The sequence below is a fragment of the Sminthopsis crassicaudata genome, chromosome 1 (genome assembly GCF_048593235.1).
Source record: "Sminthopsis crassicaudata isolate SCR6 chromosome 1, ASM4859323v1, whole genome shotgun sequence".
Lineage (NCBI taxonomy): Eukaryota > Metazoa > Chordata > Mammalia > Dasyuromorphia > Dasyuridae > Sminthopsis > Sminthopsis crassicaudata.
In genome coordinates this window covers 753,685,068-753,705,129 of record NC_133617.1, presented here as the reverse complement: position 1 = coordinate 753,705,129, position 20,062 = coordinate 753,685,068, and the positions used below count along the sequence as shown (strand labels likewise).

General features: G+C 44.3%; 1 protein-coding gene across 1 annotated transcript in view; it reads left to right on the top strand.

The window, feature by feature from the left end:
• The window catches only part of DLEC1 (DLEC1 cilia and flagella associated protein), a 63,913-nt gene that overhangs the window by 23,668 nt on the left and 20,183 nt on the right, over window positions 1-20,062 (top strand). Inside the window, exons 16-23 of the mRNA XM_074284540.1 lie at window positions 9,835-10,003; window positions 10,353-10,446; window positions 11,110-11,240; window positions 11,392-11,550; window positions 12,420-12,559; window positions 13,335-13,488; window positions 14,279-14,389; window positions 15,156-15,274. Of these exons, the coding sequence (XP_074140641.1) occupies window positions 9,835-10,003; window positions 10,353-10,446; window positions 11,110-11,240; window positions 11,392-11,550; window positions 12,420-12,559; window positions 13,335-13,488; window positions 14,279-14,389; window positions 15,156-15,274 (1,077 nt within the window). The remainder of the gene's footprint in view (window positions 1-9,834; window positions 10,004-10,352; window positions 10,447-11,109; window positions 11,241-11,391; window positions 11,551-12,419; window positions 12,560-13,334; window positions 13,489-14,278; window positions 14,390-15,155; window positions 15,275-20,062) is intronic.

Sequence of the window (20,062 nt, the reverse complement as noted above, 5' to 3'; positions counted from 1 at the left end):
TGTGACAATAACTTCTAATAAGTTAATAATTTCACAGCATCCAAATCAAAAGACAATTAAATTAAATAATTGCATTATCTCTTCAACAGCATTTTTTATACAGTGGTTTCCCAGAATTTGCAATACAAGAAAATTCAGGAACACAATAACATTCACAGTATCACAAATTTTAAACTGGAAACAAAATTTAAAACTTGTTAGATGACATCCAATCAGTCAAATGCATTTCCAGATGTATTATCTTTAACATTTTACAGTGATCACATTTAAAGCCCAGAACACAGTTGTCTAGTATGGAGGAATTCAATTAGAGAAATAATAACATTTACATAGTACTTCCCACATGCTAGGTCTTATGTTAAGTACTTCATAATCATGGATTCTCACAACAATTCCGGGGTTGTGGATGCCATTTTTCCCCCTTTATATATTAGTAAACTGAGGTAAAACAACTTGTTATAAAGTTATTTACCAAGACCACAGTGTGACTCAAGCTTTTCTGGTCCATGCATTTCCCCAACATTTTGTCTTAATGTTAAATAGTAAAGTAAGTTCTGACCTATCATAATTTCCTTAATAGGAGTACACATCCTACTTTGAATGAGATCAGATTAAATTCAATCACACCTGGATCTATTCAATCACACACATGATATATAATGATATACAGAATCTCATTTTTTATTTTTTTAAAATAAGGATCATTTTTATTCTAAACATTAGTATTTTTTCAATAGTTTTTTCCCCCAAATACATGTACAGATAATTTTCAGCACTCATTTTTGTATAACCTTGAGTTCCAAATTTTTCCTTTTTCCTTTTTTATGTTTCTCTCAAGTTCTGTGTTTAGAGATCAAGTTTTTTGTTCGGTTCTGGTCTTTTGATTAGAAATAGGTGAAATTCATCTATATCAATGAATATCCATCGTCTTTTCTGAAAGATAATGCTCATTTTAACTGGATAGCTTATTCTTGACTGTAATTCAATTTCCTTTGCCCTTTTTTATCTGATTCCAGGTCCTTCGATCTTTTAGAAGCTGCTAGGTCCTGGGTAATCCTAATTGTGGCTCCACGGCATTTAAATTAAATTCTGGCTGCTTGCAACATCTTTTCCTTGATGCAATAGTTTTGGAATTTAGCCATATTTCCTGGGGATTTAATTTTGGGGTCTCTTTAAGGACGTAATCTGTGAATTCTTTTCATGGCTATTTTACCTTCTGATTCTAAAATGTCAGGGAAGTTTTCTTTTATGATTTTCTGTAAGATAATGTTTAGGTTCTTTTTTTCCATCATGGCTTTCAGGAAGTCTAATAATCTTTAGACTGTCTCTTCTTATTCTATTTTCCAGGTCAATTGTTTTTCCTAGGAGATATTTCATATTCTATTTTTTCATTTTTTTTTTTTTGTTTTTCTTTGACTGATTCTTGAACTTTTATTGAGTCATTCACTTCTATTTCTTCAATTCTAATTTTTAGTGTATTATTTTCTTCAGTTACCTTTTTTAGCTCCTTTTGCAATTGGACAATTAAATTTTTTTGTTCATTGCATTCTTTTTCCATTTCATAAATTTTGTTTTTCTGTGAATTGGTGTCTTTTTCATATCTCTTTTGTAGGGTACTATATACTTTTTTCCATTCCTTCTTGCAATGATCTCATTTCTTCTTCCCATTTTTCTTCTAACTCTCTTTTAAGATCTTTTATGCAATCTTTGAAGAAAGCCTTGAGAAATGGGGACCAGCTCATATCTCCCTTTGGGGCTTCATCTGGAGCTGATTTGCCTTTAGAAACCTCAGGATTTGAGGTCTGTTCTTTTCTCTCTCCATAAAAACTGTCTATGGTGGGAGTTCTTTTTGTTTTCTGTTCATTTTTTTAAGGCTTTAAGTCTGCTCTTAATGAAAAGGAGCAACAGCTGCTTTAATTTACCCTGGGGCAATTCTGCTGATTGGCTTCTGATGCTGAGTAATGGCGACTAGGTCCAGCGTTCTTCTGGGGCTCAGTCGTTTACAATTTGTCCTTTACAAAAGGCAAATCTGCCAAACCACCTGTTTGTAACCAGGACAGAGTGGCCTAAGAGGCTCCCAGAAGATTCCCAGGTGCGTGGAAGCTGCAACACTCTGACTTCCGGTCCCAGCTCCTTGCCCTGGCTCCCAGTGCTGCTGTCTGGGCTCAGCAGACTGTCTCCCTGCCTATTTGAAACAGACCTGGTCTGAAGTTCTTCCAAGGTAACTTCTTCTAGAAAGGTTTTGTACTCCAAATATTTGTGGGTTCTGTGACTCCAAAACCAAGTATCCAAGGACTTTTTATAGAATTCATCTGATTCAGTTATGATTAGTCTGTATTTGCCTCCATCCTAATTTTTTTTCCTGTTTTTTCCTCTTTCCTTTCATCCTTTGCTTCCATGACATAGTTTTGATTTTATCATCTGCCTCTACTAATCTGACTCTCTTCTGTTAGTCCCCTTTACTTAATTTCCTCCCCTCTTACTTTCCTGTCAGATAAGATAAATTTCTATACTAAACTGGATGTGCATATTATTCCCTTTCTGAGCCAATACTGATGAGACCAAGGATTAATCAATTCCCTTTACCCACACTCTCATCTTTCCCTTTACTGTAATAGGTTTTTTGTACTTTTTCATTGAAATAATTTATCCCATTCTTTCTTTTCCTTCCTTCTGTACCCATTGTAATCCTTTCTTATCCATGTAATTCCCTCAAATTCATCTTATTATATATTCTCATTCTCTCTCTCTCTCTGTCTCTGTCTCTGTCTCTCTCTGTCTCTCTCTGTCTCTGTCTCTCTCTGTCTCTCTCTGTCTCTCTCTGTCTCTGTCTCTCTCTGTCTCTGTCTCTCTGTCTCTCTGTCTCTTTCTCTGTCTCTCTCTGTTTCTCTCTCTCTCTCTGTCTCTCTGTGTCTCTGTCTCTCTCTGTCTGTCTGTCTCTCTCTCTGTCTCTGTCTCTCTCTCTGTGTGTGTGTGTGTGTGTGTGTGTGTGTGTGTGTGTGTGTATCTTCTAGCTGCACTATTAGTGGTACAATTTTTAATTATAAGTATCATCTTCCCATCTGAGGATATAAACAGTTTGGTTCCTTTAAGTCCCTTATATTTTCTCCTTTCTTTTTATGTTTTTCAGCTCTTCTTGAGTCTTAATATTGAAAATCACATCTTTTTTGTTCAGTTCTAATATTCTTCTTATAAAATCCTGTTTCATAATGACCATTTTTTCCCATGAAGTATTATGCTTAATTTCACTAACTATTCCTGGCTGAAGTTATTTGCCTTTTGCAATATCATGTTCCATCCATCAGGTCCTTCAGTATTGCAGCTGCAAAGTCCTCTGTAATTCTGATTGTATCTCCCTGATATTTGATTTGTTTCTTTCTGGCCACTTGCTGACTTTTTCTTTGACTTAATAGTTCTATAATTTGGCTGTAATGTTTCTTAGAGTTTTTATTTTGGCATATCTTTCCAGATTCTTTCAATGCCTATGTTGCCCTCTGGCTCCAGAATATCAGAGAAGTATTCCTTGATAATTTCTTGAAAGGTGCTGTCCAGGTCCTTTTTTTGATTAAGGTTTTCAGACAGTCCAGGATGTGTTCAAGAAAAACTAGTATCTCTAGGGTGAGGGTTGCTGAGCCATTTACGGGCCCTTCATGATGTCCGGCTTGCCAGGATTCTGGACAGTGCTCTTGAGCTTTCCCAGTCACTGATGAAGGGAAACAAGGCCGTGTGTTCGCTCCCGTGCTTTCTAGCCTGATGTCTTCAGCATTGAGGACAGACACGGCATCAAAGTCACCTCCTGCCTTTTGGGAATTCTTCACCTGGTGGAGGCTTCAAGCCAGAAGGGAAGTGGATCGAAGGCAGGGGAGGGACTCAGTACTCAGTGCAACAGGTCAAGTCTCCACTGCTTGTGCTAATTTGGCAGGATAAGAACAGACACTGAGGGCCTTTCTTGGTTCACCTGCCAGGCATTCCCACTCTGCTGCAGAGGGCACAACTCCGTGGGCTGGCCACATTGTTCTAATGCCGAATGTATGCTTGTCCAAAAAATGATTTTATGGAGAACTCATGCAGGACAAGTGCCCACAAGATGGTCAGAAAAGGCGATAGAGGCACCACTGTCAAGGCCTCTCTTAGGAACTTTGGAATCAGTTGTGTGACATCAGAGACAAGGGACAGGACCTCCCAGCACAGTGGGCCCCCCTCAGAGAAGGGGCTGCGCTCTCTGAGCAAAGCAGAATTGGATTAACTCGGAAGAAATGTGACATGTGAGAAGCCACCCAGAATGAACTCATCTGGGTCTGATCAGTCACAGTGGACATCTAACATAGTGAATAACCACCATTGTGTTTCCTGGATCTATTTTTTCCAGATCATTTGTTTTTCCCATGAAATATTTTATATTTTCTTCTATTTTTTCCTTCTCTCAAATTTTTTTGATTGATGCTTTATGTCTCATGGAGTCATAAGCTTCCATTTGCCTAAATCTAACTATTAAGAAATTGTTTTCTTCAGTGGGTTTTTATGTCTCCTTTTCCATTTGGCCATTTCTGCTTTTTAAGCAGTTATTTTTCTTCCAAATTTTTGACTTTTTTTCCCTTGCATCTTTTTCTTTACTTTTTCTAATTTTTCTTCTACCTCTTTATGTGATTTTTTTGTGCTATTTTTAAAAATTTTTGATTAATTGTATAATTATAACTTTTTTTGACAGTACATATGCGTGGGTAATTTTTTACATTATCCCTTGCACTCACTTCTGTCTCAAATTTTCCCCTCCTTCCCTTCACCCCCTCCCCTAGATGGCAGGCAGTCCCATACATGTTAAATGTGTTATAGTATATCTTAGATACAATATATGTGTGCAGAACCGAATTTCTTGTTGCACAGGAAGAATTGGATTCAGAAGATAAAAATAACTTGGGAAGAAAAACAAAAATGCTCACAGTTTATGCTCATTTCCCAGTGTTCCTTCTCTGGGTGTAGCTGATTCTGTCCATCATTGATCAATTGGATCTGAATTAGATCTTCTCTTTGTCAAAGATTTCCACTTCCATCAGAATACGTCCTCATACAATATCGTTGTTGAAATGTACGACGATCTCCTGGTTCTGCTCATTTCACTCAGCATCAGTCCATGTAAGTCTCTCCAAGCCTCTCTGTATTTCTCCTGTTGGTCATTTCTTACAGAACAATAATATTCCATAACCTTCATATACCATAATTTACCCAACCATTCTCCAATGGATGGACATCCATTCATTTTCCAGTTTCTAGCCACTACAAAAAGGGCTGCCACAAACATTTTGGCACATACAGGCCCCTTTCCCTTCTTTAGTATTTCTTTGGGTTTATGTGATTTTTTTAAGCTTTTTTGAGCTCTTCTGTAAGTTCTTTCTGGGTTTGAGACTACTTCCCATTTTTCTTTGGGGTTTTTGTTCATAGGTGTTTTGACATTGTTGTCCTCTTCTAAATTTATGTCTTGATTTTCCTTGTCACCATAATAACTTTCTATGGTCAAATTCTTTTTTCTTGTTTTTTGCCCCTTTTAAATTTGAGCTCTACAGGCTGATTTCAGAAAAGCCTGGAAAGACTTAGATGAACTGATGCTGAATTAAGTGAGCAGAATCAAGAGTATATTGTACACAGTAACAGCAAGAGTATGTAATGGTCAGCTGTGATGGATTTGACTCTTTTCAACAATGAGTTAATCCAAGACAATTCCAGTAGAATTGTGATAGAGACAGCCATCTGCATCCAGAGAGAGACTGTGGGGACTTAATATGGATCAAAGTAGAGGATTTCACCTTTTTGATTGTTGTTTGCTTGTGTTTTTTTTTCTCGTGCTTTTTTCCCTTTTGGTCATATTTCTCTTGTAGAGTGTGACAATTAGGGAAATATGTTTAGAAGAATTGGATATGTTTAACTTATAACAGATTTCTTGCTGTCTTGGGGGGAGGGAAGGAGAGAGGGAGAAAAATTTGTAGCATAAGATTTTGTGAAGGTAAATATTGAAAACTATTTTTGTGTATATTTGGAAAAATAAAATACTATTGAAAATAAATAAATAAACTGAAAAAATAAATAAATCTTAGCTCTGCTCCAGGGGCAGAAGGGGCACTGTCTCAAGCTTCTTGTGCCCTGGCTGTTTATCTAGTACTGCAGTGATGTTGCCCTGAGGCTCCCACTGGGGACCCTGGTTTCTGGTGCTATGCTGACTGAGTGGAGTGGAGCAGTGGCTGGAGATGCTGAAGGTTGTAGGGGTCTGGCAGCTTAGCTGGGCCTGAGCCAGGATCCTACTGCTGGTGTCTGGCTATACTGAAGCCAGTGGGGGTTTCTGCTTTCCCCAGGGCTACACTAACCCCCATGATGGCCCCTGGCGGCTGCCTGTTGGCTTGGAGCAGGGACATCCTGCTTGTTAAGGCCTCCATAGCTTTGGCATCTACCTGTTTGCCTGAGACCATGCTGAAGTACTTGGAAGTTCTCCAGTCTGGAATCTGCCCATTGCCCTGACTATCCTTAGGCACATAGTAGGGCCACTGCTCTGGGGCTCAGGATCACCCGCTGATTTGCTGGTATGCTTCCTGTCCTGGGAAGCATTTACCTTTTACTTGAAAGAGATTGACCTTTTATACCAATCTTCCAAGTTTTGGGGGCTAAATATTGTTTCACCCCATTTTTTTTCCTGGTTCTGCTATCCTAAGATGTGTTTTGGAGTGTTATTTTATGATTGTTTGGAAACGAATATGAGAAAGTTAATGGTGATGTACTGTTTATTCTACCATCTTGGCTCTCGGAAGCCCCTTTCTTTACCTTGTGGTCATGTGATGTTGAATATCTCTCAGGGAGATAGCCATCTTGGGAAGCAGGGCAGAAAGGAAATAAGGAAATGTTGGTTCAGATTTCCCCTTTGTTCTTTTTCTCATACACATCTGTAGTGAGGCTTCTAAGTTCAAATATAGTCTTCCCCTAACACCCAAGGCAGAAAACATCAATATACTACTTAATTGCTGGGAGGGATTGACTAGCAAAACCATAGTTAATAATTTCTGTTTTATTATATGGTTTGAATGGCTCTAGCCCTAAAGCCCAGCTAGCACTTCTATATAACCTATTATTAAAATGGATAGGAGTCTCATTTTCTTCTTGACAAGTTGTTCAAAATCTCTTCTAATTAATCCATCTCTGAATGGGGGGAGTCTAATATAATTTACTGCAAAATTTCTAATTACAAAACAAAGTTTAAATTTTTTCCAGTTAATTAGTACTTTAATTTGTGAAACTCCCAAGAATCTAATTAGATGTTCTAACAAAAAAACTATTTGCTTTTTAGTTCTCTGATTTATACTTTTCTCTTTTGGGGAATGAAGAAAGAATTAATAATAGCAGGTAGTTTCTAAGGGTCATATCTATTTAAAATATAAGCTGCCACCCATTTTTTCCCTTCATTTTGAAGCTTCACGGTTCTGACATTTAAACTAGCCTGAAATGACCTTTCCTCTTTTAACTATAAAACAGTCTGTCCCTCTCCAGGCAAAGAATAGTAAGAGCTCTAAGTGTTATTTTTTTGGTAACTTTTAACAGTTTTTTTCATTTTTAGTTTTTCTTCTTCAAATAAATTTTACTGTTAAACTCACTAAAACATTTCAGCATTTAAAAAATTCAAACGACACTTTAGAAATTCACAACAGAGAACTTACAGTTCAGTCATAAACTCCATAAAACCAAGACTCCCCGTAGCTGTGTTTTGTCTGCCTCCCTGCCTTGGACAGAAGCCTAGAAAGAGACAGAGATTGCTTCTGAAGGGAAATAATGGTTTTTTGGTTTTTTGGTTTTTGTTTTTGTTTTTGTTTTTTCATTTAACCAACCCCCAGGAAAAAGTTCCTTTGTCTAAGGGAAGGCTTCCAGAGCTCTCACAAGAACCAAGAACCTTCTCCAAGCATTTACTATTGTCCTAAGTATTGATACTTTAGGAGAGTTTCCTGGGTTCTCTCATCACTAATTGCTGAACAGTCACACTCAAGCGCAGATGGAAGTTCAAACCCTGGCCCCAGAGAGGGGGGCCAGTGAGGTGTGATTATAGTGAAGGTAAACCGAGGCACAGAGTTCAGAATTCATTCCCTATCCCCGTAAACCCTCCTCTCCTTCCTTCCTTATTCCTGTTGGGAACATCACATCCTCCAGTCCCTGAGGCTCAGATCCTAGAAGTTATCCTGGCCTCCTCACTGTCTCTCTGCCTCTGTCTCTTTGTCTCTCTCTGTTTCTCTGTCTCTCTGTTTGTCTTTCTCTCTGTCTCTTTGCCTCTGTCTATTTCTCTGTCTCTGTCTCCTATACACACACTCTCCAATCTCTTGCCAAGGCCTGTCCCCTCTCTCCTCTGGCACTGTCCCTGCCCTGGTACAGACCCTCATCACTTCACCCCTGAACTTTTGCAGTGGCCGATGGTGGGTCTGTCTGCCTCAAGTCTCTGCTCACCCTCCAGCCCCCAGAAGGATTTTCCTAAAGCAAGGTCTGTGTCACCCCCCTACTCAATGAATTCTGTGGCTCTCTGTTGTCTCCAGTGGCAAACACAAAATGCTTTGTCTGGCAGTCAGAAATCTTCCTCCCCCGCCTCCTCCTACCTTTCCAGCTTCTCACATCTCACTCCCCAAAACGTCCTCTTCAATCAGTGTCTCAGACCTCCTGACTCTCCCATGAACACCCTGTAGTATCTCTCCTCTCTGGCTGCAATGCACTCTCTCAGTTCTGCCTCCTGAGCTCCCTTACTCCTTCTAAGTTTCATCCGTGGCCTATCTTAATTCTAGTGCCTTGGCTCCCTTATTTCCTAATTATCCTAGCTATAATTATAGATAGATAGCACTTCCATCTGCCTCTGTTTCTCTCTCTCTCTCTCATCCATCCACACCTTCGAAAGTTCTCTCCCTTATTAGACTGTGATCTCTTTGAGGTAAGGGATTCCTTTTTGCCTTCCTTTATGCCCCTGATGTGTAGTGCAGTGCCTGCCACAGAGGAGATGCTTAATATTTGATTGAATCACAGCTCAGTGACTCTTGGGTAACTTCTGCCCCTCAGGGCCTGCACAATCTCTCGGGGTGACCACAGATTCCCCTCTAAACAGCCGATGATATTCATAGAGCACGTCCCATGGTTCTTGGCCCTTAGTAGGTACTTCATCAATGCCTTCGTTTCTTAGGGCACAGCGCTGCACACCAGAACTTAGTCAGCTGTTCCTCAGCGGCCCTCAGTTTCTAATTCTTTTCCATTACAAAAAGACACTACAAATATTTTTATCCATTTAAAAACATTTCACTCCATTAAAGAATCCATCTTATCCATTTCCTCTTTCTTTAGTCTATAGACCTCCTAAGTCCCTCTGGTCAGAGGGTTTCATGGCTTTTTGGTTATTGCATCGGTTCTGTGTGGGACCCTGCCTGGGTCCCGACCCCCCAGTCCCCAGCATCTGCCCCAGCCTCTCTTCTCGGCTCCCACCGGGACACGGTGTTCGGTTCCCTCGCGGTTCTGGCTGCACAGTGGTCCTGGTTGTGCGCCCTTCACTCTGCTCGCTTCCCACGCGTCCCTGACCTCTCAGTTCCTCCTAGTGTGACAGTCTTCTGCTTCCACCACTCCTTGGTCATTAGGAACCATCTTTGTTTCCGGTTCTTTGCTGCCACAAAAAGAGCTGCTTTGGCCGTCCTGTGTCTGTGGGGACTTCTCCAGGTCAGCTCCATACTTGGCAGTGGGATCAAGAGAGAGAGTTGGTCCTAAAGGAAAACTAGAATTTAAGCGAGAAACGGAGCCCAAGCATCGGGAACCGTGGGCCGAGTCCGTGCTTTTGTTCAGTCTAGAGAAGGAGCATGGCTGTGAAGTTCCTTCCGCCATTGATGATGTCATTGCCCTGGAAATCGAGGTGAAAGGCTCTGTGGAGCCCTTCCAGATCCTCCTGGAACCCTACGCCATTATCATCCCTGGAGAAAACTACATTGGCGTAAACGTGAAGAAAGACTTCAAGGTAGGACCTTCTTGTCTGGTGACCTTGGGGAAGCCGTGGGGGGGGGGGGGGCTCCTGCTGAGGGTCTCCCTCTGCCTCAGAGCCACTCGGGGTCCCCCAGACCCCATCCTCGCTGCCCTTCCAGCTTCGGCCTCAGATCTCCTGGGAGTCCTGGCTGTCGCCCTTTTAATCCTTGTTTTCCCGGTGGAGCTGACCTTGTCCCCACCCTGGAGCCCTCTAGGGAATGTCCACAAGGAGACAACAGAGACTTGGGTTTGGGAAGCACGTACTGGCCTGGGGATGGGGACCGTCTCCAGGGGCCCCTCCCCCCAGGCTCTTTCCCAAGCTGAGCTCCGGCTCTGCCTTTTAGATGTGGAACAACAGCAAATCGCCCATCCAGTTCACGTGGGGGAAAATCTGTGACTGCCATATTGTGGAAGTGGAGCCCTGCACGGGGTCCATAGGTAAGGGGGCTTTGGGGCGGCGCCCTGGCGCCCACGGAAGGGCCTGAGCGTCGGACCCAGAGAGAACTCCAGAGGAGGCCCTGCCCCCAGGGGGCTGGCGTTCTCCTAGGGGGGCCCAGGCTCACAGGCGAGCAAAACCAGGATGCTTGGAAAGAGAGAGACCCTTGTTCGGTCAGTCCTTTATAGGACCCGGAGCCATCCTGGGAAAAGGGAGACGAGAGACCCCCCACTGCCCCTGGTTACACTCAACAAATGGAGGACGATGGGGGGGGGGGGACAGAGGCCCTTTGAAGGAAGCGGCTTAAAGGAAGGTAGGAGCTCGAGACAGGGGTGGCTAGAAAGTATTGGTGGCTTAGCACACAGAGATGTGAGACAGAGAGACAGAGAGACAGATGCAGACAAGAGACATACAAGGCTCAGAGAGAAATAGCTCCCGGAGAGGAAGGAAAAAGGAAGCTCCCTGCAGCCAGGGCCCTAGGAAACCCAAGCCAATGTGGCTCTAAGCTCCTCTCTCCCTCCTCCCTCCTCCCTCCTCTTCCTTTTACTTCCTTCTCCCTCCTCCCTCTTTCCCCTTCCCTCCTCCCTCTTCTCTCATACCCATGACTCTGGGGCTCACCCTGGCCCCCTCCTTCCCCCCCCCCCCCGGGGCTTTTCCGTCCCCAGAACCTCACGAAAAGTGCGAGTTCGAGCTGAGTTTCACAGGGGGCGTCCCCGGGGTGACGAGCCAGGACCTGCTGTGTAAGATCAAGCGCTCGCCGCTGCCCGTGGTGCTGCACATCGAGGCGGCCTTCAAGGTGCGGCCCTGGGGGACCGGGCCCAGGGGGAGGGGAGCGCTTTAGGGAGCACTGGCTGTGCGGAGCCACGCCCTCCATGGGGGGCGTGGCCAAAGCCCAGGCTCCCCGGTGTGGGGGAGGGAGCCGGTCCCAAGCTGGTCTGGTGCTTCAGGGTCCCACGCTCAGCATCGACGTCTCGGCCCTGCACCTGGGGCTCATGCGGCTGGGGAAGAAAGCCATCGGCTTCATCAACGTCCAGAACACGAGCCAGCTGCCCGCCAAGTGGCACCTGCAAGAGAGCCCGGCCTGCCTGGAGGAGAGGAAGGAGAAGGTAAGCCCCCTGAGCCGGACCGGAGGCTCGAGCAGGGCTCCGGGCCCATGGGCTGCTCCTCCCCATCTTCCCTCCTCCTCTTCCATCCTCCCTCCTCCTCCTCAGTCCTCCTTCCTCCCTCCTTTATTCCTCTTCCTCATCTTTTCTCCTTCCTCCCTCCATCCATGCCTCCTTCCTCTCTTCTTCCTTCCTCCATTCCTCCCTTCTCTTCCCTCCTTCCTCCTTTATTCCTCCTCCTTTCTCCCTCCCTCCACTTCCTCCTTCCTCTCCTCCTCCCCCTCCTCCTTCCTCCTCCTTTCTCCCTCCCTCCACTTCCTCCCCTCCCCCTCCTCCCCCTCCTCCTTCCTCCTCCTTTCTCCCTCCCTCTGCTTCCTCCTTCCTCTCCTCTTCCCTCCTCCTCCTCCATCCTCCTTCCTCCTTCATCCTCCCTCCCCCTCCTCCCTCCTTCCTCCTTTATTCCTCCTCCTTTCTCCCTCCCTCCGCTTCCTCCTTCCTCTCCTCCTCCCCCTCCTCCTTCCTCCTCCTTTCTCCCTCCCTCCACTTCCTCCCCTCCCCCTCCTCCCCCTCCTCCTTCCTCCTCCTTTCTCCCTCCCTCTGCTTCCTCCTTCCTCTCCTTTTCCCTCCTCCTCCTCCATCCTCCTTCCTCCTTCATCCTCCCTCCCCCTCCTCCCTCCTTCCTCCTTTATTCCTCCTCCTTTCTCCCTCCCTCCGCTTCCTCCTTCCTCTCCTCCTCCCTCCCCCTCCTCCCTCCTCCTCCTCCTCCTCCTCTGACCCTCTAGAGCAGAGCTGCCGGGCTAGTTTGGAGTGGCGGCCAGACCTGGGCCACGGGGCTGCCGTCCTCGGGCTCTCAGACCGGCTCTCCCCGGCAGGCTTCTCCCTTCTGCTTTGAGCCGCCCCGGGGCCACCTTCCTCCCCTGGGGGACGCCCGGGTGACCGTTATCTTTGAAGCCAAATGCTGCCAGAGCCTGCAGACTGTCGTGGAACTGCTAGTGGAGAACGGGGAGCCGAGGTAAAGCCCATCCTGGTCCATCACCAGTCAGCCCATGAGGGGGAGACCGTCCCTGCCCCCACTGCCAGGCAACTCCTCCAGGCGTCCGTCTGTCCATCCCTGCGTCTATAGGACGCTGCCCCTTCACCTCTCACAAGTCTTTGTTGTTTCCTGGGAGCGGGCAGGCGGGCGTTCAAGATGCCAAGTGGCCACCGGCCCTCTCCCTCCCGCTGCCCCGGGCCCCCTCCCCACCTTCCTTCCCCCTCCTGCCGTCCGGCAGCCTCCTTCTTTTCCCTCCCCATTTCCCCCCAGCAGTCCATCTAACCCTGCACCTTCGCAACCTGTAGCCATGGCCTTTGCCCCTTCCCCACTGCCCAATCCCTTGGGTGGTTGTGGCCCCCAAGAGCATGGTCCCAAATCCTTGAGCAGGGCTTGTGCTCGGGCCTTCCTCCCAAGGGGTCAGGGTTCATTGCTGGCCTGTGGGGGGCTCGCTCTGCCACTGCCTTTGGCGCTGGGGCCTCTGGCTGTGCTGGGCTCCCTTGGGGCCTCTGCCCTCGGGTCTCTTGGTCAGTCCTGAGAGAATGCTGGGAGGAGGCAGCTGCCTGGTGCCAGGTGGGCTGCCAGTGGGGGTGGGCAGGTCCCAGGCTCAGGAGGGGCCCGAATGGTTCAGAAGGCTTCATCCACTGTGCTGGGCAACTCCAGTCAGAGGGAGCTCCGGGGATGCTGAGCATGTGACAGCCCGGGGGGGAGCAGGAGGGAAGCAGAAAGGCTCCCCCTGTGCCCCGCCTGCCCCCAGCTACCTGCCCGTCTATGGCGAAGTGCAGAGGCCTTACGTCTACCTGAAGTGCAGCCAGCTGCTGCTCAGCAACATGTACTTTGGCATCGTCACCGAGGCCCCCATCTCGCTCTTCAACGGGACGCTGCTCCCCACCAAGTTTCACTGGGGGAAGGTAGGGAGCCCCGCCGTCCAGACTTTGGGGAGCGGAGACCCCCAATGCTGGCGGGATCTCATGGTGGGGAGCGGGTCTGCTGGGCCGCTGGGCTGGAAGCTCCTTGGGGCCCCCAGGAGGCCACCCCTCTGGGTCTGGACCAGGGACCTGAGGCCGGAGGTGGGCCCGAAGGGGTTCATGGCCTCAGCACAGAGCCAGCTCCAGGCGTGCCACTCCCAGCTGGCACCCGAGGAATGCCCGCAGCTTTTTGGACCCAAAGGGGATCCTTGGTGCACGGCCGAACCTGCCACATGCAGAATGGGACCAGTTTTCCTCCCCCCCCCATGCCTTTCCTGCTCTGGGAGGCTCCCCCTCTTCCCCATCCCCCCACTGCTAGATGGAAGCCATGGTGACCTCTCAGTCCCCGACGAGGCCCGTTTATCTCACCAGCTCTGTCCTAAGAATAGCACGCACCCCATTCATAGATGAGAAGATCAAGGCAGAGAGACAACAAGAGCCTTGGCCAGAACCACATGGCCAGCCAGTGTCTGGGGTGGGATTTGCCCTCAGGCCTTCGGACCTCAGTCCTAGGACTCTGAGAGTTGGGGAAGCCCTGCTCCCATTTGCGGGGCCGCTCGTGGCTGAGAGCTAAGGGTGCAGGGACCTGGTGTCCAGCAGCCCTGCCTCAGTGAGGGGCCACCGCCGAGCTTTGTGGGCCCCCCTCCTCCCTCTGCCTGGGTCGTCCCCCCCCATTCTGAGCATCCCAAGATGGAGCTGGAAATGTCTCAGAAGGCAAATCCCTTGTCAACAGCTGCTGGGCACTCACTCTGACCTCTGCCAGGCCGATGTCTGCCCTCCAAGCGGCATATTGGGCCCCAACGAGGAGAAGAAGCTGACCCTGCAGTTTACCACCTCCACTATGGTGAGGGCCGGTGTCCCTGGGGCGGGGAACGGCCAGGGTCTCCGAGAGCAGGAAATCTTTGAGGGGGGGCCCATCTCTCCCACCCTGGGGGGGCTGCGAACACCCCGCCCTCCTGGCCAGGCCGCTCTGGAGCCCGCCTACATCACCTTTCCCCCAGCCGGCCAAGAGGTTTTGAAATTAGGTTAGAAAAGGCTGGTGGTCATAGTGGTTTTTCCAAATCAAAATCCATATTTTGATTGCAGAAGGTGGAAGGTCTCTAAGTCTTGAATGTCAAATTTCCCTGCTCAAAGTGGGGCTTCAAACTGGCCGTGGAGCCCATAAAGTGAAGTTACTTTAACAGTTTTTATTTATCTGCAAATATTTTGTGCATCTGAAAACTGGGACTAAGGCTTGTGATTCCCTCTCCTCCACTATCCAGGGAGATGCTGTGGGCCTCTTTTGCCCTCGTCCCCCAGAACCCTCCCCTCAGTCAGGGCCAGGATCTCCTGGCTCCCCCACCCCTCTCCGGGAGGCCTGAGTGTGGATCTTACTAGACCTGCTATGGCAGACCTGCCAGGACTCCGTAAATACTGAGAGAGATCCTGAGCTGTTCTCCAAGGGATGGGCGGCATCCTGAGAAGGAATACAGAAAGGGGTCCTTCACACTTGCCCTGTTCCACAAGTGGGTCTAACAGTTAGTGCCCCAGGAGCCGGGACTCTCACTCCCCAAGCTCATTCTGGCCTTTGGTGCGCTTAACAAGGAGCAAGGACTTGGTTTTGCTTTTAGGAAGAGCTGACAGATCTTGTCCTCCCGTGTCATATAGAAGGGATGAAGAAATCTCTCGTTCTGGGCATTTCAGGGAAGGCCAAGGGGCTGGATGTGACCTTCTCCATCCCCCAAAGCAGGTAAGCTGGGCCTCTTGTGGGAGACACAGCTCCAGGACTGACCCTGTAGTTTAGTAGCTGAAGGGCAAGTCCCAAGGACCTGGGCATATAGCCGTGCCCTCCACCAAAAACGGGCCATTTGGAGGAAGGAGAGGCTGTTTGGGGCACTTAGAGCTTGAGTTAGCCACGGGGCACCAGGTGATGAGTGAGATGTCGGAGAGAGACAAGGTTTGGAGAGATAGAGTTGGATGTCATTGAACTGTGGATTCTGATGAGAGCCCTGGACCCACGCTTAGGGAGCAGAGATGGGAGGATGGCTGAGGAAGGTGGGTCAACCTGGAGAAGAGAAGAGCCAGAGGTGAAATTGTGGAGCATGAGGATGGAGGAAATTAGAAAATGTGTGAACCACATGGAACGTGCGTCATTGCTGAAAATAAAATAGAAAAAAAATTCTAAAACGAGCAAGCAAAGGAGAAAGAACCCAACCATAGATAGCTACTACAAGGCTAGAGAAGAAATGGATTCATGTCAGAGGAAGATAATGGAACTAAAAAAACCCTCCTTTTTCAGTGAGAAATGCCAAATCATTCCAAGCACAATAGAAAATTTCTTAGAAGTCTTAAAAAGGACTTAAAAACTCAAATAAATGAGAGAGAGGAAAAATTAGGGAAAAATAGAAGAAATCCAAAAAGATCAAGACAATTGTGGGTTTGATTTGTGTTTGTTTTTTGGTGAAGCATTCTGGGTAAAGTGACTTCTCCAATGTCATAAGGCTAGGAAGTGTCAAGGGTCTGAGGTCACATTTGAACTCATGATTCCTAGATTGGTGCCACCTCGTGCACTGTGCTGCTCTACTCAGGAAAATTATGAAAAGGTAGTCAACAAACTTGAAATAGAGAGCCGAAAACTTAAAAAAGTAAGTCCCTGAAAACTAGAATGGGGCAAAGAGAAGTGAATGACATCCTAAGATACAAAAAGTAATGAAACAAAATCAAAAGAACGAAAAATAGAAGAGAAAGTGAATCATCTCATCAGAAAAAATACTGACTTGGAAAACAGATTGAGGAGAAGTAGCATAAGAATAGTCAGCCTGCCTGAAAATGGTTTTAAAAAAGAATCATGATACAATGTTATAAGAAATTATCAAGAAACATTTCCCTGAAATTCTTGTACAACAAAAACAAAAAACTTACAGGAATATCATAGTCAAGTTTCAAGCCTCCAGGTTAATGAGAAAATATTGTAAGCAACAAGAAAATATAAATAAATTACATGAAGCTACAATAAGGATTACACAAAATCTAGCAGCTATTACCTTGAAGGACTATAGGTCTTGAAATATTTCATGGAGCAAAAAAGCTTGTGATTATGACCAAGGGCAACTTACCCAGCAAAGTTAAGTGTAAGCTTGAACCAAAAAAAAAAAAAAAAAAAAAAAAAAAGGATATTTAACAAACTGAAAGACTTTCAGATATTTATGACAAAAATGGCAGAACAGGAAAATTTGACATATGACATCCAGAAGAAAGATGAGATAAACATTAAGAACTAATTATAAGGGGGCAGCTAGGGGGCACAGTGGATAGAGCACCAGCCTTGAATTCAGGAGGACCCGAGTTCAAATGTGATCTCTGATACTTAACACTTCCTAGCTGTGTGACCCTGGGCAAGTCACTTAACCCCAGCCTCAGGGGGGAAAAAAAACAAAAAACAATTATAAGAGGCTCAAAAAGGTCAAATCATTTACTTCTTATAAATTAAAATATCAGTTCTTTTATGACTGTTATTTTGGGTAGTGTGAAAGAAAGGCTTAGGCTGAACTGAGTATGAGATGATTTTTTTAAAATTTAATAAAATTATATAGTGTGTGATAAAAAGGAACAATTATCTCATTCCAATGAAGCAAAAAGGAAAAATAAATTTTAAAAAGAAGGTATTGAGGGAAAAGTGGATGGTGCTAAAATTTTATTCTCATTGGCTATGGATTAAAGAGGGAACAACATATATATTTAAAAGGGTATAAAAATCATCTAAATTCAGAAAGAAGGCGGCAAGGGGCTAGAGTACGAGGAGAGGATAAGGGAGAGAGACATTTGAATTCGTGGTTAGGTTAAAGAATAGGAAGTCGAGATAGTGAATAGAAGTAAAGCAAAGCAGTGAGGATGGATTAGGAATAGGGGTGAAAAGGAAAGTGAGGAAAAATAGGATGGAGGAAAATATACAAGTAACTATAGCTTAGAATTACTCATAAGAATAAAAGTATAAAACACTTTTTATACAAATAAAGCTAGATTTAAATAATTGAAGTAATATTTATTGTTTATGGGTAGATAAAGTTAATATAATTTTTTAAAATGGCAATTTTACTTAACTCATTTATTTATGTAATGTTATCCCTATTAAATTACCAAAAAAATATTTTACTGAGTTAGAAAAAGTAATTACAAAGTTCAGTTAGAAGAATAAAAGATCAGGAACTTCAAAGAAATGGGGGTGGGGGGAAGAAGGGGGAGAATATAAATGAAACAGATTCAACAGGATCAGACCTTAAATCATATAAGGTTGAGAGAGAATTGTTAAAGGGTTAGAAGGAATGAAGGAAAGTGGGAAAACACTTTTATAGACAATTTCTCAAATAGAATGTGATTAGGTTGGAATATTGCTGTTGGGTAAGAAATGATTAGCTGGTTGGAAAATATGTAAGGATTTGGACTTAACAAAAAAATATGCTATCCACTTCCAAAGAAATAAACGACAACTGGAACGAGCCTAGTACAGTCGTAGATATGTCTGTGTGTGAAGATATACAGGTATATGTCTGTATGTGTACAGATAGCATTGTGCATGCACACACTTGGGAGGAAGGGAGAATAAATTTCAAAATGCACAACAAAGAACAAAAGAAATCTTACAGAGAAGCAAAGCTGGGCAGCTACAAAAACAACAAATAGTATTGATTATATAGTTTTTCTTGAAATGGAAATTTATTGCTTTATATTGAATCTCCTTATGTTCTGTTGTGTACATGAGAATTGTTTTCCTTTCTTATTTTGTATTTAAGTTTAAAATAAATTTTAAAACTTAAAAAAAAAAAAAAAGAAAGAAAGAAAATGTGGTTTTCCTCCCAGGGCTTTTCCTTGAGTCAGAACATATTTTCTAGACAGAGTTGTTCCTGGGCATCAAGAATGAATGGATAAATTACTAAAAAAAAAAAAAAAAAAAAAAAATTAATCCAATAAACAACATGTGTTAATCACTCACTACATGCAAGCACTTTACCAAGGCATACAAACAGAAGTGAAAGTCTGTCTGAAGAAGCTTATGTTCTGATGGGGAAAACACTGTCCTGAAGAGGCTTAGCTGCAGGACAAATGGAAAGGACCGAATGGTTCTTCCCAACAAAGCAGATGCATGCATTCCTTCCTTCCTCCCTCCCTCCCTCCCTTAACTGCATTTCTTTTAAATTTTAATTTTACCTTTATTTACAAGGTTATACTACAGTTATTTCCATGCCACAAGTTTTGATTGCTTTCCTTCTTCTGAGGACATCCTTTTTTTAATTTAAATTATATATATATATATATATATTGTTACATTTTGAGTTCTGCGTTGTCTCCTTCCCTCCCATGCCACAAGTTTTGATTTCTTTCCTCCCTCTGAGGACATCTTTTTAAAAATTTAACTTTTTATGTTTTTTTTTCTATTTTTTGTTACATTTTGAGTTCTGTCCTGTCTCCTTCCCTCCTAACCCCTCATTAAAAAGGCCAACATTGATATGTAGGTGGAACCTTAAAATACTTCCATGTATCAGTTCTTTTCTCTGAAAGTAAAAAAGTATCTTCTATTCATAGCTTATTTGAATGTTTCTCAGAATAGTTTAGTTATTCAGTCGTTTTTTTTTTTTTAACAATGTTACTTGCACTGTATACATTTTCGTATTTCTGCACGTCACACTTCATTATTTTGTGCAAGTTTTCCTTATTTTTCTAAAATCAGCCTGTTCATCATTTCTTCAGTAGTCTTCCATCATAATCATATTCTTCAGCTTGTTCAGGCATTTCCCAATTGACAGACACCCCCTCACATTCCAATCCTTTGCCTCTACAAAGAAAATTGCTATAAATATTTTAGAACATACAGTTCTCTCCCCCTTTTCCTGATCACTTTGGGAAACAGACCTAATGATATTGTTAGGTTAAAGAGTGTACACAGTTATATAACTCTTTGGATATAATTCCAAATTGCTCTCCAGAAAGGTTGGATCAGTTCACAGTTCCATCAACAATGTATTACTGTACCAGTTTTTCCACGTCCCCTCCAACATGTCATTCCTCCCACCATCGTTTTAACCAATCTAATAGGTATGAGATGCTACGCCCAGAGTTGCTTTAATTTATATTTCTCTGATCAAGAGCATTCTTTCATATTACTATTTACAACCTAGATTTCTTCTTCCAAAAACTGCCTGTTCATATATCTTTACCATTTATCAATTGGGAATGACTCATTCTTATAATTTTGACTTCATTTTCTATATATTTGAGATATCAAGTCTTAATGCAAGAAACTATCTATAAAACATTTCCCCCAATTTTTTGCTTTCCTTCTAATTTTGGCTACATTGGTTTTATTTACACAAAAACTTTTAAATTTCACATCCCACAATGCTTTCTGTCCCTTATTTATTCATAATTTTCCCTTCTGTCTACATATCTGATAGGAAATGCATTCTATACTCTTCTAATTTACTAATAATATCTCCCTTTATGTCTAGGTCATATATCCATTTTGACCTTATCTTGTTAAATG